At 38.0% G+C, this 27,069-nt stretch overlaps 1 protein-coding gene across 2 annotated transcripts in view; it reads right to left on the bottom strand.

Annotated features, from left to right (window-relative positions):
• Nucleotides 1–27,069, bottom strand: part of LOC140156860 (dynamin-like GTPase OPA1, mitochondrial) — a 140,635-nt gene that overhangs the window by 70,114 nt on the left and 43,452 nt on the right. For both annotated transcript variants that reach the window (XM_072179856.1, XM_072179857.1), the window contains 16 exons: nucleotides 17,466–17,596; nucleotides 15,938–16,010; nucleotides 15,321–15,393; nucleotides 14,505–14,620; nucleotides 13,140–13,204; nucleotides 12,407–12,483; nucleotides 11,750–11,842; nucleotides 11,186–11,258; nucleotides 10,075–10,230; nucleotides 9,325–9,433; nucleotides 8,686–8,765; nucleotides 7,622–7,675; nucleotides 6,999–7,085; nucleotides 5,718–5,837; nucleotides 4,901–4,994; nucleotides 3,354–3,464 (listed from right to left, as the gene is read on the bottom strand). In XM_072179856.1, coding sequence (XP_072035957.1) covers nucleotides 3,354–3,464; nucleotides 4,901–4,994; nucleotides 5,718–5,837; nucleotides 6,999–7,085; nucleotides 7,622–7,675; nucleotides 8,686–8,765; nucleotides 9,325–9,433; nucleotides 10,075–10,230; nucleotides 11,186–11,258; nucleotides 11,750–11,842; nucleotides 12,407–12,483; nucleotides 13,140–13,204; nucleotides 14,505–14,620; nucleotides 15,321–15,393; nucleotides 15,938–16,010; nucleotides 17,466–17,596 — 1,512 coding nt within the window. The remainder of the gene's footprint in view (nucleotides 1–3,353; nucleotides 3,465–4,900; nucleotides 4,995–5,717; nucleotides 5,838–6,998; nucleotides 7,086–7,621; nucleotides 7,676–8,685; nucleotides 8,766–9,324; nucleotides 9,434–10,074; nucleotides 10,231–11,185; nucleotides 11,259–11,749; nucleotides 11,843–12,406; nucleotides 12,484–13,139; nucleotides 13,205–14,504; nucleotides 14,621–15,320; nucleotides 15,394–15,937; nucleotides 16,011–17,465; nucleotides 17,597–27,069) is intronic.

Genomic DNA, 27,069 nt, shown 5'->3' with positions numbered 1-27,069 from the left:
CAAATAGCTATATATTAATGCCAAAATGAATGAATTATAATGAATAAATGTCGAGTTACGTTGGTTTGTACGTCCCTAACCTTTAATATTGTCAAATTTTACGCTGTTACACATTGGAAAATTAACATTTTATCATATTTTATGTCTATCTTATGGTTTTTCTGTTAAAAATAATACTGGAAAGTTAGAACAATCAATTAGCTACATGTTGATACCAAAATGAATTCATTATTATGAGTAAAGGTTGAGTTATGGTGGTTTTTATTTCCCTACCCCTTAATAATGCCATATTTGACATGGTTATACATAGAAAAGTAACCTTTTCTCACATTTTATGGCTATCTACCTGACAATTAATGTTTGCTTTGCTTTAAAATAATACTAACACGTTTGAACAATCAATTAGCTACATATTAATTCCAAAATGAATTCATTATCATGAGTTGAAGTTGAGTTATGATGGTTTATATTTCCCCTATCCCTTAATATTGTTACACACGCTGCTACATGTGGAAAAGTAACTATTTTTTTTACATTTTCAGTCTATTTTCCTGACAAACAGCGGTTGATCTCACCCCACACAAATAAATATTCAAAATATTACATGAATGGCAACTTAACAAACAAATTTTGTTAATAGAACTTATATAGTTCAGCCGAGTGACATATTAAAACATGTAAAACACCCCAACCCTGAACCCTATACACACCCCCCGCACCCACCCCCACATACCCACACACACCTACCCCAAACCCACACAACACAAACCAACATGCAAGCAAACATGCACATACATAAATATTTGAACCAGAACATCAAAGTTTGCCTAGATATGCTTGATATTAAAAACAAAATTAAAAAAAGGAAATTTAATTAATTTTGAAAATAGAAATTGGCACAATAGTAAAATTTGAAGCCAATGTCACAAAAACACCCACCCTGCGCATTGTTGTGAAAAATCTGATTTTTCACTAGTGTATGGACTGGCCACTTCCAATCATGATCAAATGAGACCTAGGTTTGCTTTCAAATAATACTAGGCAGTTAGAACAATCAATTAGCTACATATTCATACCAAAATTATTATGAGTAAAAGTTGAGTTATGAGAATCTATATCTCCCCTACCCCTTAATTTTGTCCTATTTTTGGTGATTTTATGCGATTATACGTCCACACATAAAATGACCTGTAAAAAAAAAGTGATACCACAATTTGAGTCCACTACCTACCTAGCAGTGATCTAGAGGGTCCATACTAACTACCTATGGTGTCAAACCTTGTATGTAGTGGAGGGTGAACGAAGTCATTTTTTGAGGTTGCTGCTCCTGTACTAATACGACAGTTATAAGTTATTTGACCTCAGATGACCCCTGGGTGACCCCGGATGACCCCAAAATGACCGTCCAAGAATTTGACTCTAAATGTTGACTGTACCCACCAAGTTTCATGCCCATACGACAGTTTTAAGTTATTTGACCTCAGATGACCTCTGCATGACCCCAGATGACCCAAAATGACCTTCAAAAAATTTGGTTCTAAATGTTTACAGTACCCACCAAGGTTCATGCCCATACAACGGTTTTTGCTAATTTGACCTCAGATGACCCCTAGATGACCTTGGGTGACCTTGACCCACTAACCAAACCTACTGGAATTTGAAGACCGCCAACGACCATCCCTCCACCAAATTGCATCACTGTACACCAAGGTTCATGCCCATACGACAGTTTTTGCTAATTTGACCTCAGACGACCCCTAGATGACCTTGGGTGACCTTGACCCACTAACCAAACCTACTGGGATTTGAAGACGCCAACGACCATCCCCCACCAAATTGCATCACTGTACATCTTACCAGTTACGAGAAATTGCACCCGCAAGCTCGGACGGACAGATGGACGGACGGATGGACGGATGGACGGACGGACGGACAACCAGGAAACATAATACCTCCGGTGGAGGCATAAAAATGACAAATTGTTGGTCAATGTTGGTTTGGCATAATGGATTTGGTGTCATCAATCTTACTTTGATTATGAGCGTAAAATGAAGAAAATCACTAAGGGTGAAACCTTTATTATTACGGTATTATCATTATTATTTCATATAATAATTTGTATGACATCTTGCCAAATGAATGCAATCATGTTGTTTCATTGTCCCTTGCATGCCGACGATGATCTTACAACAATCAAAATGGGATTCATCTCTTTTCTTTAGAACTTTTTTCAAATGTTACGTTATTTAGAGAAATCCGTCTCTGTCACATTTGCTAAGTGGCAGCACCTATTCTACACTTTCAAATTCCAATTTTGGTCATAATTTCTTTCTACCTGCAAGGAAAATACCTGCTATAGTCGATTTGACACACACACGATCAGAGACGATGTATCTGTAACACAAGCTGCAGCACAAATTGACTGTGCTCTACAGATACACTGACTTTGATTGTGCGTGTTTCATACACAGACACTACTGTCTGCAGGAAGCCAAATGGACTGACATCGGGAAAATACATGATTTATAGCATGCTGCCGCCCACAGGCCCAGCACACTTTACAATAAGTCTGTAGTCATAATATTTCAAGACATACATCACTACAAAATACACAGAATGAATTTTATGATAGACTAAAAAGTCGATCACACACGTCGGCCACCACCATTGTAACAAATCCACAACAAACAAACAAACAAAAAAACAAACAAATGAACACATAGACACCACACACATATATAAACAAATACAACTGGGAATTTCATTCACATTTTACATTGAGAGGTATCCATGAAAATTTGGCAGAATTCTGAGTAACAAAAATCACCCATTATAAGCTATGACCAATAATAATAAATTTCATTCTGCTTCATTCCATAAAGGAAAAGTTAAATTATACATCTAAAGTATTTGAGGTCTAAAAATGGAGATTAAAATGTGAATCATGGCATTTATTCTATTTATCAATCAACTCTGTACACAAGGAATTTCCAATGAGCTACATCCAATAAAAGGATGGGTTGGTACCTTCCTGAAATATCACCTTGAAGGCACTTTTTTGTTGTTGCTAATTAAAGAAAGAAATTTCCCTTGTCTCTTTTCTATTCAAATTGTATAAAAATTATAAACAATACATAAAATTTTAATCCAGATGATTGATCTGTGTCTGTTTTCTTATTTGTCCTTTTTTCTCAAATTGACAAAAATGTCCTTGCCAAGTCCTTGGAAATGGATCAATTGTGGAATATACTCTTTTTTTTCTAATCCGGTCTGAATGGCTAATGGATAAAAGTTCAGTAAATTCAAGAATTCAATAAATTTCCACGCATCAAACACACATAAATATGACTTACTGAGTTCTTCTGCCAGCTCGACCCGCCGCCCTGTTAATAACTTGGTCTTCATTTCTTTATCGTCTGCAAAATCCTCCAGGACTTCTTTCACTTCTTTTTCTAGTCTTCTTGCTGTAAATTTATGCACAAATTACAAGACCAAAAAAAACTTGAATATTTTGATAAGTGAACAATAATTGAAGTTATGGGAAATGCATCAAGAAGTTGAAATGTATGTCTATACCAAGTTAGAAATTTGTTATTGGATGTTCAATATTACACTGAATTAGATGATAATTGATACATTTTCTTATAACTACCTCACATTTCATTTACATTCATTATTATTTTGCTAGTGCAGTGCAGAGAGGCATTTGTGAAAGCAGTCTGGGTGCCATATACACACCTGAAACGGACTATTTGTGAAAAAAAGAGGAAAATGATTTAAAAGAAGGAAACAGCGCAAAATCACGCTAAAAAAGCTCAAAATAACAAATAATGCGTAAATTTTAGGAACAAAAAAGCAAATCAGCTAAAAAGGAAAAGTTTCAGGTCTGCATATAACTGCAACAGCTATATCATTATTCCCAGAATCAATGGTTAATTTTGCATAAGCAGAAGCCATTTTCATAAATCCAAAAAGCATTGGTCACAATTTTGTCTGATCACATCCAACCTGTGCTTGAGGTCTTGGTTGATCTGAACACCAAGTAAGCATATTGCATTGTAGCCAAAGAGATTATAACCAAAGACTACTGACTCAAAATTGCACTGTATGTATAATGCTATGATAAATCAGCCATCTAGGTTTTAAAAATAGTGCATCTCCGCATTTATCTGCAAGAGCTCACAACATCGAATGATAATATGCATCTACAGCTTGAGCGTTACAGAGGTCTGCACAACACATTAAACGCAGAACGCAAACAAGTAATCAAAGTTTACCAGGCACATGGCAAATCCAGAAGCGCACAATTTTTCCTCCAAACATACAAACAGTTCTACCTCACTGGTTGTAACTCGGGCACAGTGCCATCTGACTATAGTTTATCTCGTCTCAAGTTGAGAGTGCCATCAGTGTGTTTATGCAATTGTATCCCCAAAGTAAGGGACAAAATCACAATTTTACCTGTGTGTATATGTCCCACAAGATTATATTAGCGTTTGCAATTCGAAGCTGCCACTACAAAATTCAACTTTCATTTACTCTTAAGACAAGACACACTCTAACCCTCCCTGACACTACATATAGTATTCGGCGTGTGCTTTTCACTATAGACCACTTGACATCATTGTTTATCAACAAAGGCGAGGGACTGGTCTATCGATATGCTTGAATGAACCGCTATATTGTTCAATGGCTTTCTTGTACTATATAAAATGTGGTGGGCGATTTAAAATGCATGTGCCCTGAGCAAACTTCAATGCGTATGCACACTGCAAGGCAAAGAACAATGGAAATTGCCATTATTCGCTCATATTACCAGGCAATGACGTCACATGTCAAGTGGTCTATACAGGGGCCTTGTGATCTGAGCAACTGAACCAGATCTAATTATGTTGCCTACCTTCTGTATTCATGATTTGTTGCCTGAGCACATTGCTAGTTAGTTGCACCATCCGTTGTATCCTCCAGAATAAAACTACATCGTGACATTCCATCTGAAAGGAATCATAACAAGAATTACTTGATATTGACATATGTTCAAAGTACTACAGAAGTGATGGTATCATAGTTTATACACACATGCACATCTACACTCTTACAGGTATTCACATCAAAATGGGGACTCTGTACTGGACTGTTGAACACATTTAACCTATCAACCTGGGACACATTTTTATATTACTTATAGGGGACATACTGTCAAATGTATTTTGAGATTATTTGCAGCCCATTACACATACTAGAAACTTGGGGACTGTCCCAATTTGCAGTAAAGTACCGCAATAAGAAAAAGTTTCATAACACACCCCCACATGTGTAACCACCGACTGGGTGCACTCTCCCTACTGAAAAACAAATGTTTGGAGCATGGCCCTGGCCCTTTTTACACATTAGGCAAAAAAAAAAAAATGTTTGACTCAAAGCTCAAGATTGTTTTGAAAATAAATGCTAATTTTTTTTTTTTTTTTTTTCCTTCAGGCCCCCTTTTTTCCATCGAATTCTCAGGGTGGGTTAAAAAAATAAAAAAAAAAAAAAAAAAAAAAAAAAAAAAAAAAAAAAAATTGCATTTCGCATTTGTTTTTGAGACAAACCTTTTTTTTTTTTTGGCCTTACAAGCTGTACTAATTTCATAGATCTCTCTAGGACATATTTTCTTTACAATGGATGCCATATCTCACGAATCTGTAGTAACACACATAAATACACATTATCCTTACCCCCGAGTCATCCTTGAACCCTCTCTGATAATGATAAAATCCTTTGCTACATTGCTGTGCTAATTTCATAGACCTCTCTAGGAAGTGTTTTCTATACAATGGATGCCATGTCTCACGAATCTGTAATAATTGAATCAAAATAGTGTGATTATTTACTAGTTATTAGGCAATATTAATGTTGATAATAATTGATCAAATTTGACATGGTAACAGCATGCATGTTGCGAGGCTTCATCATGAGAAAAATATAATATCATGGTGACAGGACTGGCTATTAGAAACACTACAAAAGCACTGACCCTTCAGTGACTCTGGAAAGAACAAAATAAAATGGCACCTGAAAAAGAGAAAAGTGGGCTGCCCTTATCAACTCATATCTATGCCATAAAAGACATCCGTACCAATAGACCTCATCAACAAAATTGAATAAGGTAGAAACTGTACTGCTTATTTCATGACAAATCATCACAATAGAAAATCTTGTTCTGTACAGTGAAAGGTCTTTCAGTATCTAAACCAGATCCAGTATGCAACATGAAACAATGCTTTGGCTCTCAGCCCACTATTTCTTTAGTTTGCAGGATGGTGCTTTCATATGTTCAGACTTGGTTCTGATATGTTTGTATTAAATGCAAGAAATGTAATCCAAAATACCTATCCAGAGTTTTTTCGGAAGTAGAGATAGATGCCGTTGGTGGCATCTGGCCAGATGAAGGGGGCTATACCTGGCTACCTGTACATGTATAGACCCGTGACATCACGCAGACGTCACAGGTCTATTAGATCTGTCGATTAAATGCACTTTTTGGCCCAGATCTATGCTGTTTCGTATATTTATCAGCGTTTCCAACCCTTTTGAAACCATTCTAAGGCATTCCATGCGCTACAATGTCAAAATTGTGGCTACATCATAGATATCTGGGGCATCTCAGATCATTACCTAGTCTGAGCATACAAAAGTAATTCAGGTGTTCCATCAAAGCTTTCGTTGTGTGCTGCCACCTAGCGGTGGTTCCGGGAACTTGGCGTCAAGAGACATTCTGCCCATGCAGACATGAACCATTTCATTACATGTGTAAAATGAGCTGGGTCACACAATACATTTCATTTGATCAGTAAACATTGTGTCCTTAATGATCAGAGACAAACCGGAAAACAAGACACCAGCTTTTGGACTTTAACATCTCATGCAACATCTGAGAAATATAATATTTGGATTTTTACTATTGATATGAGCCGTCTCGTTTCAATACGAGAAGTTTGTTAACTTTTTCAACTTACAAATTCTTGGTCTACTTCCACAGATTTTGTTTCTAGATTCTTTTTTACAGTTGTGACTTCATCTGGTGACAAGGTGGGTTTGTGTTTCTATGAAAAAAGAAATAAGTCAACATGTTGGTTTTAATGGTAACATCTGTTGAACACAACAGCAATTAGTTTGTTTCTAATTACTATTGACTGTTATTACCCTCTTAAATATTCATCAGCAAATCATGCCACTTTAATTGTCAATCCCAAGCATCAAAACCTATTTCCCTGTGTGATAGTTTCCTATTCCACAACAATCGCTCCCCATAGTCAAAATTCTGTATGATGAAACAAATACTACATGATTTAAATTGGGGAAATAGGACAACTATTTTTTCTTCGTTACTGGTGACAGGTCTATCACCCCAAACCAGGATAGTTGCGCGAAGGCTGATGGCAGCCATCTTGGATATGTGGGTAGCAGAAAATATGCTACAATAAACATTTCAAATTATTACTCCTCGTAAACAAGTTTTAAATTCACCCAAAAGTTATATTGTGATAATTTACTACCATTCTCATGCCATGGTGACCTCTTGGATGAAATCCCCAGATGTAAGTTGTGCATAGGAAGTGCAAGCAAAAATGTAACTTACTGTTCCAGATTGGAGCAATCTTTCTAGTTCATCTTTTGTGTGTCTTCTGTTTTCCTGTAAAGTGAAAGAAATTGTAGTTGAAAGTTCATCATTGGTTAAAAACCCTTTTACAGAAAACGTTGTCACTGCCAAACTACAGGTCTACGAATGACAAAATCTTTTGCACTGTATTCAACAACCAATGTTTCCCCACCATGTTATTTAAACAAGAGCTCAAACTGAAAAAGGCACACATATAGGCAACTTCTGGTTAAATTGTATTCTTTATCAATTTCATGCACAGCAAAAGTCTGTAGAAAGCCACTGAAGTTCTGAAAACTTGATTCAAACATTGAAATCATATATGGGAGAACATGTTAATGCAGTAGTCGATGTCCTTGGCTCTTTAACAGGAGTGTGATTCAAAGCTTGTGAAATATCCAGGAAGGAGCAGAAAATCCTGAAAAACAGTATGAAAATCAATCAAGTTGCGTAAACTTTGGCCACAAAAAATTCAGGAAATCTGGATAAATCCTAAAGAATCACACCCCTGCTCATATCATTGCTGAAAAGTGTGGTTGCCAACAATGTCACAAGCAGAATGGTTTTCAATTCATACTCATCATTGCAGTAAGCAAACAAAATATTTAAATCTGTTCATCTGTACTTGCTACTTTTGATAGCCAAGATATCATCCTTGCAAGCTTTTTCTGGTTCTGATTTGTGGGTGAAAAAGTCTGATTTTTCACAAACTAGCTAGAGTGAAAACATATTTGGCAATGGGAAAAAGTACACAAGGGATATTTTTGAATCTTCTCAAAAATCAGCCTCTTTATCAGTGGCAGCGCCATGAATTTTTTTTTTCCAGGGGAGGGGGAATTAGGGGGCAAAGTGAATTTCAGGGGGGGGGAATCAACAAATTTTGTGCAAAATTACCGCAAAAAGTGAAAATTGTTGTAATTTTGGTTTTTTTCTGGGGGCAACAGGGGGGGCAAGCAAGAGTTCTGACTGGGGGCATTTTCCCCATGCCCTCCCATGGTGCCACCACTGCTCTTCATTACAAATGCATTTCCAATCAAGCCTACCTGTTGTTTTGTAAGTGATTTCCAATACATCCATCTCTCCCCTGTCCCAGGCCCTACTAACTCTTGAATTCTGTCTTCAGCTATCAACAAAAAGACATACAAATGATTAGCAATATCAAGTGGTTATAACACTACCCAACACTTCACTTCACTCCATCCAGGTTTACATTGGGGAGTTGTTAGGGTAGTCACACCAGCACCATTGTTTTTGGCAGCCACAAGATGTGGTATATCCTAGTGACAGCAGAATATATGTAATCTGACGTTTATTTTAATGGAGTATGAGTAGTATATTGATTTTGGGGCTGCAAATGTGTCACAACACCATAATTGGTCAATAATGCTGTAAGTATTCTTTCCCAAAAGCATCCAGCGCACATAAATTTACCAAAAACCTTTGTCACTAAGCCTTGAGTACCGAGTGGACATTACATGTGTTAGATTAAATCTAAAAGTGTTGATTCGATCATTGTTCGTCACCTTCCAAGAGTTGTTCATCAAATTCATAGCAGACACTATTCTAGAGAAAGAGATCCAAAGTTTTTTTGACAGGATGCACCACAAAGCCCTTGAAGTAATGAAGGCAAGTATATTTTCAGCATTGATAGACTTCTCTGTAATAAATTTGATACCACTTACTTTCTTTGAGCCTCTGTTGTAATGTGGATTCCATGAATTTGACAGCTGAGTCCCACTGTGCCTTGTCATGGACGGATCTGTCTTCTAGTGTGTTCAGCTGCATCACTCTCTGAAGTTAAATGGAACAAGTGAAGAATGAATGATGGAACTCACTAAAAATTGATATAAAATCAATAACACTTAATGAAAATCAGGCTTATATTTCCTAACAGTTCTGAAAATTCTAATGTGCAAACTAATTTGAAACCAATCTGATAATAAACATTTGTGATTTGAAACATACCCACAGGTATCACCACTACCTTTCCAAGGACACTAAATTTGAAATGTTTGACCTCGATCGAAAAGAACAGAATCGGTTGTGTGTATGATACTTTGTCATATATGTCTCTACAATATGTTACACTATCCCGTAGAATTCCATATACAAGCATATATGCCTCTAAAACAAGTTTTTTTTTTGACGAAAGGCAGACACCCTCCACAAAACATTATAATAGATTGGTCTAAAAAAACAGTGCATGTTTGTACAGCCACCTATATCAGCAATATAGTTGCTGAAACTCCAAATGTTATGTGGAGTTGTCCGTCTTTCGTCTTTTTCATCAAAAAAACCCTTGTTTAGAGGCATATGTGCCTGTTGATGGAATTCTACAGTATATTACTTCAGAGGACATGTATAAGGTCCTTGGCTGGATATAAAAATCAGTGTGCTTTCAACTTAAGTCCTCAAGAAAATACACAACCTACCAATCCATCAGCAGCACTCTCTTGCCATTTATGTCTGTTAATGCTCTCTTGTTTCACAGCTGACTTGAGATCATCAAATAAATTATCATGATCCCTCTTCTGTTTGTCCTTGTCTACTAGTCTGGAGAATTCCTCTAACAATGTCTCCCATCCAACCTGGAAAACACAGGGATGACAAAATTAATGTAAAGTCAGTGACCAGAAGTTGAATAACTTGTAGCAACAATTCTTGGGTGCTAGTCATGTAATATGAGACAATGTATAGTAGATTGCTGTAAACCTTTGACGAATGCGTACTTCCGTGATGTTGACATGGTGCAATTTACGATCCATATGATGCATATTGCGGCGGAATGAACAACATGCATGCGACGCACAAAGCACACATACTATGCTTCAGAGGTGCTTTGTTGACATCGCAAAAGTACACTCTCATCAAAGGTTTACAGGAAAAGTACTGCTCATATCAATTAAGATTTACACTATGACAACAACATGTATGAAAGATTCAAAATCTAGTAAACTTTATATGCAAAAAACCATGTATTTTTTCTCCAATTTCTCTAACCACCACTGAATTGAGGGTTCAGAACCAGAAAGCCGTAACTCGTAACAATGTCTTTTGTTTTCTATTGAATTTTGTCATGATTAATGGACTGTATCTTCTATAGTGCCCTGTCGACGTTATCCTCATTTTGTGGGAGCAGGTGATTGTGAGTTGAGGCTTTCTGGCTCTCAACCCTCGATATATCCCATTTAGTGAATCTTAGAAACCACCACAGGGCATATGGAACTATTTACATTATGCTCTTCCAAGTGACTTAACACAAATCGGTAAATACTCAGATATTATCTATTGGCTTTTGACAAACACTGGGGGAAGTCTTCAAAGAAGCATTTTAAAAACTAATTTGGAACAACAGGTGTTTTTTTAGAACTAAGTGGAATGAGGGTGTACATGAGAACTGATTAATCAGCATGTGAGGCTATCAACTGTTGTAAAACAAAATACACAGATTTGTTTTTGGTGTATGAGGTTACCTCTCCTGCGTAATTTTGTGGGAATAGGGATCTAAATAAGTGGAGAATGCTGCAAACTACATAGGCTTACCTCCACACTCTTTGATGGCAACTTCTGGTCAGCCCACTGCTTTAATTTAATGTCTACTGTTGTATTGAAAGCACTGGAACAATGAAAGCAATATTAGAAATGATATCAATATAGGTATGCTGCACATCTGCTATGCTATTTACACATTAGTTACCCGAAATATGGGTCCATGTGAGCATCTTTTACATCCCTTGCGAATTTTTTTATTAGTTTATTAGTTAATTGCCATGCAATATTTTACCATAATTTATATCATTGGAAAAATACTATCAAGAGGTTTATAGCGTTTACCATGCCAATAATGCTTATACTGCGCAATATAACATGACCCTTTGCAGCCAATTTGTTGTGCATATGCAGGGTATAGACCCCTTTGCACCTGCATTACCTCTTACAAGTCTCAACAATTCAGTTACAGGTAAATTATTGAAAATATAAATTATGCTGTGGCAAAACTGGAGAGTGAATTGGTTCCAATATCTGCTATATACAAGTATCACTATTTGGCAGTAAACGAAAGGCAAAAGTAGATAACAGAGAAGACATTGTTCTCACTAAACTTACCCAGGATCAGGCATTTGGGCTGCTGGAAGATACAGGTGTTCAAATACATAGCCTGATACTCTCTCCCAAAACACCTTGGTCAGTGCTTCCTCCCTAAATCAACCAAACATCAAATAATTAAAACAATAAATTAATGATCAGAATATCAATGATTATATTGTTAAAGCCATACTCAGAGACATTTTATGTGTGCAGCACAAAATGATAATTTGATAATAATAATTTATGCTTTTTCATGAAATAGGTCAAGTAATTCTTTCTTGAAGTGTCCATAGACGTTTTCAAATCAAATTTTTCAGAAAACAGGTGCTGTTTGTTTGTGATGACCCAGTGTATAATAATATTCCAGGTCATTACGTAGCTGTTGGGCGCAGCAATTTTGCATAGTGGTGCCTTGCGTAATGTGTGTCACTGGCGAGCGCTTATGTGACTTTACACAAGTGTAAGGACGCTCTCGTATGCTTTATTACACCTAGTGCACGTAACCTGGTTTTCCAAACGTTTTCGAAGTTGATTTGAAAATTCTTTTTGGCTTATCATAGCACCATCTGCTAGTGAGGTAAGATGCTTCTTTTTTTAATAGATCCAGTAATTCTTTCTTCAAGTGTCTATCAGCCATACAATAACACCCTGGAATCAGTAAGCTATTTTTCTTACCAATGTTTTGGTTCAATTTCACTGAGATTAAGGACCTCGTCTAGTAGCTCTCCTTTTGCACGCTCAAATAATTCATCCTGGAAAAAACCCAAAATATTTCATCAATTATCAGACAATTCAAGCAGAATGATTCAATTGGTAACCTCATCTCTGACTTTTGGATTTTCGTGATGGGTTTAAGGGCTTATGATGTGTTGCAATTCTTAATAAAATCTACCCATTTCAATACTGTAAAGATTTGCATAATAGTGTGTATGGGCTCCCCGACATAACTGGAATTTTAGGCACAAAGTAAAAGTGCCCTCCCGTAAAAAGCCCTCTACCAAATGAAGGGCACTGAACCTTAATTTTATTTATATGTGAAATTTACCATACGGTAAAGGAGCCAATGTGTGCCATTACGCAAATCTTTACAATATTTGGGCGGTAGTGTTTTGTTTTATCTTGATACTGGCTCAACCATATCTATGTATATAAAGTAAACAGTATCAATTAACACACCATTTTCCATGGGACATTATAATGCATATTTTTTTGCCTCAAATGCCCGTATCATATTAGCAGTTGCAGCGATTAAGATGATTTGACGCTCTCATACTAGCTATATCAGCAAGTTGATTTTCTGTTACAGTGAGCTGAAAATGTCATCAAAAACTGCTGGGCAAGTACTTTTCACAAAATAGAGGCTTACTTTCTTATTCATATAGGTTATTTTTGAAAAATCTATACTCACTCTGTCCAATTCTCGTAGCCTTGGGAAGTTGTTTTTCCATTCTGTTTCTAAGTTAAATCTGGATGCTGTAGAAAAAGGAAAAGTTTAAATAATATAAAATAATTTACGTAGTTTTACAGCAAACCGGCTTTTACATTCTACCCAAAATCAAAACATGCCCAAAACAAACAAAACCAATCAACAAACTGGCCTGCAATGTGTTTAGTTCCATATTCTGAAATAGTGTTTCATTAAATTATCTGCATTAAATCATATTATTTTTTCATAATTGTTGCGAAACTTCAAATACTATTATTTCTATTTTAAAATGTTTTAAAGACTGCAATTTTTTACTGCATTCCTGAGTACTACCTACTAATATCTCTGAACACCAGTTTGAAAGTGGTGTGCGAAGGCCAACATTCTAATGCGTATATGTGAATACGGCAGTGAAAGTATCGCCAGATTTATGCTTTTTGAGAATGGGCTAGATATCTTTGGGTGAAATAAAAAAAGCTTTATGTATCTACCTAACCTGAGGACTAATTTTAAACCCTGAAACTTAAACCCAACACTAACCTTAATACCTTACCCTAACTCTGATTTTACCCCTAAACACAACATTAACCCTAATCTTAACCCTCAAACCTATTCCCTTGTCCAATATCTAGAGTATGCAGTGTGTATGACTCTTCAACCATGGAGTTTTACACACAACTTACAAATCTGTTCATAATACACTTACTGTGAATAAACTAATTTGAATTGAATTGAATTGAACTGTGGAGGTTATCATATCACAAAAAAAACTCCAACCATTAAGCTCCAGTGTTGCGATCATGATCCACAGTTGGTATGTGTCAAATATGCACACAAAAACCTCCATTACCTTTGTATGTATCTGCCTGCTGCTCTACTGATTCCCTCACCATCTTCCAGAAGCAATCCGATACAGCAAAGCTAAGATTCTGTGTGTTCATCTGGTTGGGTTTGAGAATACTAGAGCTATACCCCAACCATAATCCTAACCCTAAACTCTTATTTACACTATTACCTTTGTATGTATCTGCCTGCTGCTCTACCGATTCTCTCACCATCTTCTAGAAACAATCTGATACAGCAAAGCTAAGATTCTGTGTGTTCATCTGGTTGGGTTTGAGAATACTAGAGCTACACCCCAACCATAATCCTAACCCTAAATCCTTAATTTACACCATTACCTTTGTATGTATCTGCCTGCTGCTCTACCGATTCTCTCACCATCTTCCAGAAGCAATCTGATACAACAAAGCTAAGATTCTGTGTGTTCATCTGGTTGGGTTTGAGAATACTAGAGCTATACCCCAACCATAATCCAAACCCTAAACTCATAATTTACACCATTACCTTTGTATGTATCTGCCTGCTGCTCTACCGATTCTCTCACCATCTTCCAGAAGCAATCTGATACAGCAAAGCTAAGATTCTGTGTGTTCATCTGGTTGGGTTTGAAAGTACTAGATCTACAAAGGAAAAGAAGATGAGTACCACCGTTTGGTATTATTGGGATACTTTATATAGCTGTCCTAATATACTTGTTCCCTCTGATAAGTACAAGGAAATATATGACTATTTCAAACAACAAATATGCATTAACTTTACTCAAGTTTGATATAAAATTGGATCGATTGAGCCTATATTTATTTGTCGAGTTATGAGTTTTATAAATATTGAACGAGACGTACAATCTGTCCACATAGGAGTACAAAGCAAATCTGTGGCATCGGGGGTCCATGCTTTACGTCACACGCACTGCATGTTAAAAACTGTGACACGTAAAGAAGCATTTACACACTCATTGCACTGAAATAATTATTCTCATACCTCCAGTTTCCGAGGTCTATTTACTTTGTACTTCTAATGTGGACAGACTGTAGGATGGCTATGTTCTAAATAGATGCAGATATAGGAAGGTATTTAAAAAAAAAATTGCCAACTTTAAGTAATATTTACCATAATTGATAAAATTTGGGTCAAAATTATTATTATTTGCTCAAAAACTGAGCCTTTTTACATATCCGATGCCACAGTTGGATTTGTCAAATGTTTGCCATTCTGAATCTGAATGTCTACTTTTATACATTTTAGACCAACAATTGAGCAGTTATGAGGCCCAAAAGTGTCAATAATTCCATGGTTAATACCAGCCTTAATACAACTTACCTAAAGAGTTGTGATGTCCTAAAGAACTGTTCCTCATATTTCTTGATTGTTTCTATGCTGTCATTTGTATTGCCTGTAGTTGAAAAATGAAAGGATTGCTATGTTATGAAATATATTCAATTTACATGGATTGAGTATTATTTTGTCAATGATGAAAACATCACTCACACTTTTTAAAGTTTCAAAACCACAACCAGAAACATTGTACAATTATTATACAAATTAATATTGAATGATAAGTACAATGGTAGAAACATTTTCACCTAACATACATTCAGAATTCACACCCATACCTTTAACTATCCAGTCAAAGTGGTTACCGTAGACAAAAGTTAAAGACCCATACATTTATTAGCCTTGCATATCATCTTATTCTTAAACTAATGCGTCCATGCATAGTATGCATAGTATGGGTGAACGTACTGCGCTGTGGCATGCATTAGGAAATATATAGATGCACTCTAAAAATAGCAAAATATATTCCACTTAAAATTGATCAATCAGATGACATCTTTTTAAATGACACTTCCTGCATACCCATTACGCCACATCACATTTTTTTAGTGTATGATAAAATTTAGTTTAAAAAAAACCAATTCTTTTCTCCTTCCGCTTACCTTTTCCTGTAACAACAGCAAAATATCCTAAGGCTTTCATTGGGAAGAGTTTGCCCTGCAAAATTTGTTGCATCTGTGTTCAAAAAGAAAACATGTAAATATAAAATGGATGTTTGAAATTCAACAGCAGATGGTAGTTTGGCCAAAACATGTTTGCTTGTTCTTTCACTCTCTCTTGAAGACATGGACCAGTTGATCTGAATTTAAAAAAAGTTCATAGCCAAAACATGTTTACAAAGACCTAATTTTAAATAAAAAAAAAAGCCTTTGTAGATGTGATTTGGGATATTTCTCTACTGTATCACTGTTTTTTATACAGTTTAGAAATGTAAAGAAACTTTTCAGGGTGTCAAAATTCTGAAAGACAAAAAAACTCTTGGAATTTTTATTCTTTGGTACAGTAAACATTTTTTTCCAGAATTTCAAGATTAGGGTTGGTCGGGAAAGGACAAGCAAACAATTTTTGGCCTTAGGGCAAAAAAAAAAAAAAAAAGGTTTGTCTCAAAGCTCACGAGAAATTTAAAAACAAATGCGAAATGCGATTTTTTTTTTTTTTTTTTATTCCCGACTTTTTTCATGGTATTTTGAGAAAAAGTCTGATTTTCGCCCGATTTTTCTGGAAAAACTAAAAAAAAAAATTTTGAAATAAAAAAAAATTCCCCATTTGTTTTTTGTCAAATCGTGGGATTTTACAAGCAGCATAGCTTTGAGACAAACCTTTTTTTTTTTTTGCCTTTATTATCAAGCACATACTCCTCAAGATTACAGCATAGGCCTAAACATTTGTGTATGTGTATTATTATGTAGAGATGTCTGGTTTTGGAAACACAGACATTCTGGGACACATGAGAAATCACTGATACACAGGAACCATATTTGTCTGTACTTGCTAGACAGTGTCAATGGATCACAAATAGCATAAAAAAGCATTACAAACAATCCGTGATTGCGTGTGTATGGTATATCCTAGCTCAAGGGGTCAAACATGTTTGTCCATGGTGTTTACACATATGAACATGCATGTTCGAACAAGGACATTTATATATTTTAATCTTAACCATGGACAATCACAGACATCCCCGGTTCATTGTTTTGCGCAACAGGTTGCAAACAAGTGTAAAAATGCTATCAAAAATCTATGACCTACAGATTTTCAAAAATAATGCTCCAGGTGTATACTTTTAACTTTTGCTTAGATCTATCAATTTGATGATGATGATGTAAATCATAATTTACTTGTACTTTTGTTTTTTATTTTGTATGTTGTGTTATGTCCACGCCCCCAAGGAAGAACAACTTTGTAGATTTGGGCCTCAGTGGTGAAATAAAGCTTCCTATCCTATCCTACCCTATCTAGAGCTGATCTCTACTAGAGGGTACAGAACATGTCTTGCTCGGACTTGTACGGATTGTGCGGGTTGTACGGATTGTGTGTCCACTGTCCATCACAGATTGAAATTCGATGTCCTAGTTTTTACAGCCTTTGTGAGTAGGGGTGCGCATTTGGGGGTGGGAGTGTTTAACTTACCCTATTTGGGTTAGCTGAATTCTTTTCTGCCAAGTCCACTTTGGTGAGTACGAAGATAGTCCTCTTTCCAGAAGGGTCTATTTCACTCACTAAATCTGTAACTATGCTCCTCTCTGCATCAATAGCACCATCTGAGAAAAAAAAAACACCATTATGATTTGTCAGCGATAACCAATTGGGTGTAAGGATGATAGGTTCTGCCCGAAATAGGGGGTAGGCATATACCAAGGGATAGACTAGCATGTAAATTCATCAAGATGAAAGGTAACCCACCAACTCGTCGGGTCATTGCGAGAATAACGTAAGTGACATTTTTGAACAAAATTAGGTCTATGCACACATTTTAAGCTATTTTAAAAAGTCTTAGAAGCAATCAATCAATTTTGTATTAAATAATGATGGCATTAGGGTTATTCATGGATTGAATCTGGGCCTTCATGCACCAGAGGACACTACCAGTGAATACCCTAATCACTACACTACACTCAATATTACCCTGTATACATAGGATGATGGCATTGGGGTTATTCATGGATTGAATCTAGGCCTTCATGCACCAGAGGACACTACCAGTGAGTACCCTAATCACTGCACTACACTCAACCTTACCTTGTATACATAGGATGATGGCATTGGGGTTATTCATGGATTGAATCTAGGGCCTTCATGCACCAGAGGACACTACCAGTGAATACCCTAATCACTACACTACACTCAATATTACCCTGTATACATAGGATGATGGCATTGGGGTTATTCATGGATTGAATCTAGGCCTTCATGCACCAGAGGACACTACCAGTGAGTATCCTAATCACTGCACTACACTCAATCTTACCTTGTATACATAGGATGATGGCATTGAGGTTATTCATGGATTGAATCTAGGCCTTCATGCACCAGAGGACACTACCAGTGAATACCCTAATCACTACACTACACTCAATCTTACCTTACCGTGTGAATATGCAGCCCCTGTCTGGCATGGTAGTATTACCAACGACCAGGCACATCAATTAGAGCGCATCCAAAAGAGGGCTTGCCGCATTATCCTTGGTGCTAATTACTCATCCTACACAGATTCCCTTGACCAGTTGGAACTCCAAACCTTGAATGATAGAAGACTACATCTCTGTACACAGTTTGCTCAAAAATGCTCAGAATGGTTTCCACACAATATGAGGACCCACAATATGACCCTTAGACAGTGCAATAAGTATCAGGTCCCCAGAACCAAAACAAAAAGATATGGGAACAGCTCAATACCCTATCTCACTCATCTACTTAATTAGTGCATCTCATTATGTTCATATTCAGCTGGTGTGTTTTAATGATTTTATGACAGCATTTTTTCTTGATCTTGATGTATTCAATTTGTTCCTTATACTTTGGCTGGTCCAGTTTAAATTGTTATGTTATTTATTAATTACTGCTTTATAAAATTAAATTCTTTAGAGCATCTGTGGTGTGTGGGGGTGTGTGTATATGGAGGGCTGATAGTTTGGGTGTGGGTGAGCTGTATGAGTGTGAGTGTGAGATTTTGCCTCAACAAGTGCAATTAATTTCTTTGAGTAATTTTTGGTGTTTTTATGTATATTCTATATGTGGTTTTTTTATGTCTTTTAATGTAAACAATGCAAATGTAATATTTCATGTAATTTGGCCTACGGGCCACAAATTTGAAATAAATTTAATCTGAATCTGAATCTTGTATACATAGGATGATGGCATTGGGGTTATTCATGGATTGAATCTGTGCCTTCATGCACCAGAGAACACTACCAGTGAATACCCTAATCACTACACTACACTTAATCTTACCTTGTATACATAGGATGATGGCATTGGGGTTATTCATGGATTGAATCTGGGCCTTCATGCACCAGAGAACACTACCAGTGAATACCCTAATCACTACACTACACTCAATCTTATCTTGTATACATAGGATGATGGCATTGGGGTTATTCATGGATTGAACCTGGGCCTTCATGTACCAGAGTACACTACCAGTGAATACCACCAGAGGACACTACCAGTGAATACCCTAATCACTACACTACACTCAATCTTATCTTGTATACATAGGATGATGGCATTGGGGTTATTCATGGATTGAATCTGGGCCTTCATGCACCAGAGGACACTGCCAGTGAATACCCTAATCACTGCACTACACTCAATCTTACCTTGTATACATAGGATGATGGCATTGGGGTTATTCATGGATTGAATCTGGGCCTTCATGCACCAGAGGACACTACCAGTGAATACCCTAATCACTACACTACACTCAATCTTACCTTGAATACATAGGATGATGGCATTGGGGTTATTCATGGATTGAATCTGGGCCTTCATGCACCAGAGGACACTACCAGTGAATACCCTAATCACTACACTACACTCAATCTTATCTTGTATACATAGGATGATGGCATTGGGGTTATTCATGGATTGAATCTGGGCCTTCATGCACCACAGGACACTACCAGTGAATACCCTAATCACTACACTACCAGTGAATACCCTAATCACTACACTACACTCAATCTTACCTTGTATACATAGGATGATGGCATTGGGGTTATTCATGGATTGAATCTGGGCCTTCATACACCAGAGGACACTACAAGTGAATACCCTAATCACTACACTACACTCAATCTTACCTTGTATAGAGAGGATGATGGCATTGGGGTTATTCATGGATTGAATCTGGGCCTTCATGCACCAGAGGACACTATCAGTGAATACCCTAATCACTACACTACACTCAATCTTACCTTGTATAGAGAGGATGATGGTATTGGGGTTATTCATGGATTGAATCTGTGCCTTCATGCACCAGAGGACACTACCAGTGAATACCCTAATCACTACACTACACTCAATCTTACCTTGTATACATAGGATGATGGCATTGAGGTTATTCATGGATTGAATCTGGGCCTTCATACACCAGAGGACACTACAAGTGAATACCCTAATCACTACACTACACTCAATCTTACCTTGTATACATAGGATGATGGCATTGGGGTTATTCATGGATTGAATCTGGGCCTTCATGCACCAGAGGACACTATCAGTGAATACCCTAATCACTACACTACACTCAATCTTACCTTGTATAGAGAGGATGATGGCATTGGGGTTATTCATGGATTGAATTAGCTTTGCTCCAAAGCCAACCTATTTTCCATCCAATTGAAAGAAAAAATGAAAAACCATGCCATATGCCCTCTGACACTAGAGTAAAGACTCCAAAGCCAACCTATTTTCCATCCAATTGAAAGAAAAAATGAACAAGAGCACCAATGGCGCTGTGGCTCTGCGCTTTTTCGTAACAGTGAAAGTAATTGTTCTTGGAGTCGATTGTGCAATGTGACAGATCACATTCAATGGGTACATCTCATTTGCAGAGCATATAAGAATACATCAATCAATTTAGGGAATTACTATTTAGCGACATGAATCGAATCGGGTGGAATTGGATAGAAATGGGTCCAAATGGACCGAAACTGATCAAAATACATAGGACAATGTCAAGAATAGTGTTGTCTGTTTATACTAATTTGATCTCAGTTGACCCCAGGTGACCCTGAAATGGCCTTCCAAAACTTTAGCTCTAAACAGTGACTACCCACCAGGTTTCATGCCTATTCAACAGTTTTTACTCATTTGACCTCAGATAACCCCTGGTGACCCCAAAATGACCTTCCAAAAATGTGACTGCAAATGTTGACCCCAAAATGACCTCCAAAAAGTTTAACTCCAAATGTTGACTGTACCCACCAAGTTTCATGCTCATCCGACAGTTTTTACTAATTTGACCTCAAATGACCCCTAGTGACCCCAAAATGACCTTCCAAAAACTTTGACTCTAAATGTTGACTGTACCCACCAAGTTTCATGCTCATCCGACAGTTTTTACTAATTTGACCTCAAATGACTCCTAGTGACCCCAAAATGACCTTCCAAAAATTTGACTCTAAATGTTGACTGTACCCACCAAGTTTCATGCCCATCAGACAGTTGTTACTAATTTGACCTCAAATGACCCCTGGTGACCCCAAAATGACCTTCCAAAAAATTTGACTCAAAATGTTGACTGTACCCACCAAGTTTCATACCCATATGAGTTTTTACGAATTAGACCTCAGATGACCCCAAATGACCTTTTAATAATTTGACTCCAAATGTTGACTATACCCACAATGTTTCATGCCCATACAATTGTTACTAATTTGACCTCAGATGACCCATGGTGACCCTGAAATGACCTTCCAAAAATTTGACTCTAAATGTTGACTGCACCCACCAAGTTTCATGCCCATACAACAGTTTTACTAATTTGACCACAAACAACCCCTGGTGACCCCGAAATGACCTTCCACAAATTTGGCTCTAAATGTTGACTACACCCACCAAGTTTCATACCCATACGACAGTTTTTACTAATTTGACCTCAAATGACCCCTGGTGACCCCGAAAATGACCTTCCCAATATTTGGCTCTAAATGTTGACTGCACCCACCAAGTTTCATGCCCATACGACAGTTTTTACTAATTTGACCTCAAATGACCCTTGGTGACCCTGAAATGACCTTCCCAAAATTTGACTCTAAATGTTGACTGCACCCACCAAGTTTCATGCCTCTGCGACAGTTTTTACTAATTTGACCTCAAATGACCCCGGTGACCCCGAAAAGACCTTTCCAAAATTTGGCTCTAAATGTTGACTACACCCACCAAGTTTCATACCCATATGACAGTTTTTACTAACTTGACCTCAAATGACCCCTGGTGACCCCAAAATGACCTTCCCAATATTTGGCTCTAAATGTTGACTGCACCCACCAAGTTTCATGCCCATACGACATTTTTTACTAATTTGACCTCAAATGACCCTTGGTGACCCCGAAATGACCTTCCCAAAATTTGGTTCTAAATGTTGACTGCACCCACCAAGTTTCATGCCCATACGACAGTTTTTACTAATTTGACCTCAAATGACCCCCGGTGACCCCGAAATGACCTTTCCAAAATTTGGCTCTAAATGTTGACTGCACCCACCAAGTTTCATGCCCATACGACAGTTTTTACTAATTTGACCTCAGATGACGACCCCTGGTGACCCTGAAATAACCTTCCAAAAATTGGACTCCAAATGTTGACTGTAGCTACCAAGTTTCATGCCCATCCGACATTTTTTACTAATTCGACCTCAGATAACCCCTGGTGACCCCGAAATGACCTTCCAAATATTTGACTCCAAATGTTGACTGTATCCACCAAATTTCATGTCCATTCGGCAGTTTTTACTAATTTGACCTCAGATGACCTCTGGTGACCCCGAAATGACCTTCACAAAAATTGGCTATAAATGTTGATTGTACCCACCAAGTTTCATACCCATACGATAGTTTTACTAATTTGACCTCAGATGACCCTGGTGACCCCGAATTGACCTTCCAAAATTTGACTCCAAATGTTGACTGTACCCACCCCAGTTTCATGCCCTTACAACAGTTGTTACTAATTTCCGTAAGCAATCGGGTCAAATTATTATTTTTTTTTGGTAACTTTTTCTGATATTGGGGATTTTTTTTAAAGTGATTTCCCCTCCTCATCCACCCCCACCCCCTCGGCTGTCTTTGATTGCTTGACATTCCTTTTGATTTCTCTCAAAAACTTAGCTCATGAAGTCATGATTAATATTGCACAGCCAGAGTAAAACATTAAACTTTGCAACTTTCAAACAACATGATCAATGATTTCTGAAACCACTATTAAAGTTCAGTCACATTTGAATTCAATAATTATGTACATTTATTTCAACTTTTCTATTTCTGCCACCCCCCTTATGAATTATTCATTCATAACTGTGATGACCTTGGGACCGTCCAATCAGAATCAACATGATCAATCAATGCGCCCGTAAGGTCATGACCTTTGTGTGGTGAAACCAAAATAAACAGTCAAAAATGGCGAGATTGGTCGGCACAGTCGATGTAACATCGATCAAATAAACCGTGGTCTTGAATTTCTTAAGAAGTCCTGGCCTAAAACTATGCTGTTTTCAGGAGAAAACATATTAATCTTTGATATTCTGAAGTATAAAATTGTTGGGTAAAGTGGAACATCATTTATTTAGACTGTTTTTGCTATGGAAAAATACGAAAAATTTTCAATTTTGCGAAGAGGGGTAAATCAAATTGAAAATATAATTTCTCCTCAGAATCATGTCCACAATATGGTTTAATTGACTGTTTCTAACAATTAAATCTACAAAGAGCGTGATGAAATACGAAGAGCTTGCATGGCTTTCGGTCCGTGTTCTGATAACAGGTGCACTTGACTTGCCAAAGAAAAATAGTGCAATCCGTCTATTTCCGTCATCTTCTCGCAACGTAAATTATACAGACCAAAATAATCTCTAGCACACACAGGGAACCAAGCAAAGGGATTGAAATTGCTCGTTTCTCATGACGATTTCGGACTTTTCTTTCATAAAATAACTACTTTCCCCACCTCATTTCAACCCAATATGGAGTGCAATCGATTGAAAAATAACTTATGGAAAGTTAGAACTCAATTTTAAAAGCACATATCGCACACAGAAATAACCTTAGCATAAAAAAGCACCATCGGAAGTGGCCGAAAAATTAAGCAAAATACACCGTCCACTTAGCGCGATCACGATGGCTCGTCAAGCAAGCTTGGAGCCAAAAACCATGCCATATGCCCTCTGACACTAGAGTAAAGACCAACTGTAGGTCGGCTTTGTATATTTTGCAAGTTTACCCCCATAGATTTTAGTCTCACTCCCAAAATACAGAAGGTCAACGGGGCATCCACTATGGAAATAGAAATCTGCACTGTGAGATGAGGATATTAAAGATCATTGGTCTAATTAGCCAACACTCAGCCACCTGTTGTTGACGACAGATTCTACCACATCTACTCTTATCAAATTGCTGTCAATCACATACTTGCTTTAGAGCCATTTAGCCAATCAAAAGCTGGGCTGGCCAGGGTCATGTTTGAAAATGTCTTATCACTGATCGTGTTGACACATCTAATTAGAGTTGGTAGGATAAAATTTTCAGATCTGGTTTCAAGCAGGGTAATTATGTGATTATTTATATTGTACCATGTTCATTCACTCCCTACCTTGGCAAAGTTAATGTTATCAGTATTTTTACTCCTTAAAATTACTTTGCAGGGCATGTATAAATGTTTTCATTTTGTTCTCATTTGCAATTTTGTTAATATTATATAATATAGTAAATTTGTTAACATAAAACATTGTTCTTGTTTTTATTATTATCATTATCTATTATTATTATTATTATTATTATTATTAACTCTTTATTAAATCAAGGAATCTTTCCAGAATAAAAAGTAGATAAAGTTGAGTGAGAGGGGTGAATGGGGGATATTATTACGATAAAGTGGAATGAGAGGTGTGAATGGGGGGTATTGATACGATAAAATAGAGCGAGAGAGGTGAATGGGGATATTACGATAAATTGGAGGGAGAGGGGTGAATGGGGTATCGATACGATAAAGTGGAGCGAGAGTGGTGAATAGAGGATATTACGATAAAGTGGAGCGAAATGGGTGAATGCAATGGGGGTATCAATACGATAAGATGGAGCGAGAGAGGTGAATGGGGATATTACGATAAATTGGAGGGAGAGGGGTGAATGGGGGTATCGATACGATAAAGTGGAGCGAGAGGGGCAAATGACGGAAATAACGATAAAGTGGAGCGAGAGGGGTGAATGGGGCAGGGGGACAATGATGCGAAAAAGTGGAGCAAGAGAGGTGAATGGGGGATATCGATACAATAAAGTAGAGCGAGAGGGGTGAATGGGGGATATCGATGCCATAAAGTGGAGCGAGAGGGATGAATGGGGAAATCGATACAATAAAGTGGAGCGAGAGGGGTGAATGGGGCAGGGGGACAATGATGCGAAAAAGTGGAGCGAGAGAGGTGAATGGGACAGGGGGACAATAATGCGAAAAAGTGGAGCGAGAGAGGTGAATGGGGGATATTGATACAATAAAGTGGAGCGAGAGGGATGAATGGGGGAAATCGATACAATAAAGTGGAGCGAGAGGGGTGAATGGGGCAGAGGGACAATGATGCGAAAAAGTGGAGCGAGAGAGGTGAATGGGGATAGGGGACAATGATGCGAAAAAGTGGAGCGAGAGAGGTGAATGGGGGATATTACGATAAAGTGGAATGAGAGGGGTGAATGAGGGTATTGATACGATAAAATAGAGCGAGATAGGTGAATGGGGATCTTACGATAAATTGGAGGGAGAGGGGTGAATCGATAAGATAAAGTGGAGCGAGAGGGGGTGAATGGAGGATATTACGATAAAGTGGAGCGAGATGGGTGAATGGGGGTAACGATACGATAAGATGGAGCGAGAGAGGTGAATGGGGATATTACGATAAATTGGAGGGAGAGGGGTGAATGGGGGTATCGATACGATAAAGTGGAGCGAGAGGGGTGAATGACGGAAATAACGATAAAGTGGAGCGAGAGGGATGAATGGGGGAAATCGATACAATAAAGTGGAGCGAGAGGGGTGAATGGGGCAGGGGGGACAATGATGCGAAAAAGTGGAGCGAGAGAGGTGAATGGGGCAGGGGGACAATGATGTGAAAAAGTGGAGCGAGAGGGATGAATGGGGAAATCGATACAAAAAAGTGGAGCGAGAGGGGTGAATGGGGCAGGGGGACAATGATGCGAAAAAGTGGAGCGAGAGAGGTGAATGGGGCAGGGGGACAATGATGTGAAAAAGTGGAGCGAGAGGGATGAATGGGGGAAATCGATACAATAAAGTGGAGCGAGAGGGGTGAATGGGGCAGGGGGACAATGATGCGAAAAAGTGGAGAGAGAGAGGTGAATGGGGCAGGGGGACAATGATGTGAAAAAGTGGAGCGAGAGAGGTGAATGGGGCATATCGATGCCATAAAGTGGAGCGAGAGGGGTGAATGGGGGATATCGATGCCATAAAGTGGAGCGAGAGGGATGAATGGGGAAATCGATACAATAAAGTGGAGCAAGAGGGGTGAATGGGGCAGGGGGACAATGATGCGAAAAAGTGGAGCGAGAGAGGTGAATGGGGCAGGGGGACAATGATGTGAAAAAGTGGAGCGAGAGAGGTGAATGGGGCATATCGATGCCATAAAGTGGAGCGAGAGGGATGAATGGGGGAAATCGATACAAAAAAGTGGAGCGAGAGGGGTGAATGGGGCAGGGGGACAATGATGCGAAAAAGTGGAGCGAGAGAGGTGAATGGGGGATATTACGATAAAGTGGAATGAGAGGGGTGAATGAGGGTATTGATACGATAAAATAGAGCGAGATAGGTGAATGGGGATCTTCGATAAATTGGAGGAGAGAGGGTGAATCGATAAGATAAAGTGGAGCGAGAGGGGTGAATGGAGGATATTACGATAAAGTGGAGCGAGATGGGTGAATGGGGGTATCAATACGATAAGATGGAGCGAGAGAGGTGAATGGGGGGATATTACGATAAATTGGAGGGAGAGGGGTGAATGGGGGTATCGATACGA

Source organism: Amphiura filiformis, chromosome 7, assembly GCF_039555335.1.
Source record: "Amphiura filiformis chromosome 7, Afil_fr2py, whole genome shotgun sequence".
Taxonomy (NCBI): domain Eukaryota; kingdom Metazoa; phylum Echinodermata; class Ophiuroidea; order Amphilepidida; family Amphiuridae; genus Amphiura; species Amphiura filiformis.
The sequence above is the reverse complement of the archived record's forward strand: the minus strand, read 5'-3'. Positions and strand labels throughout refer to the sequence as shown.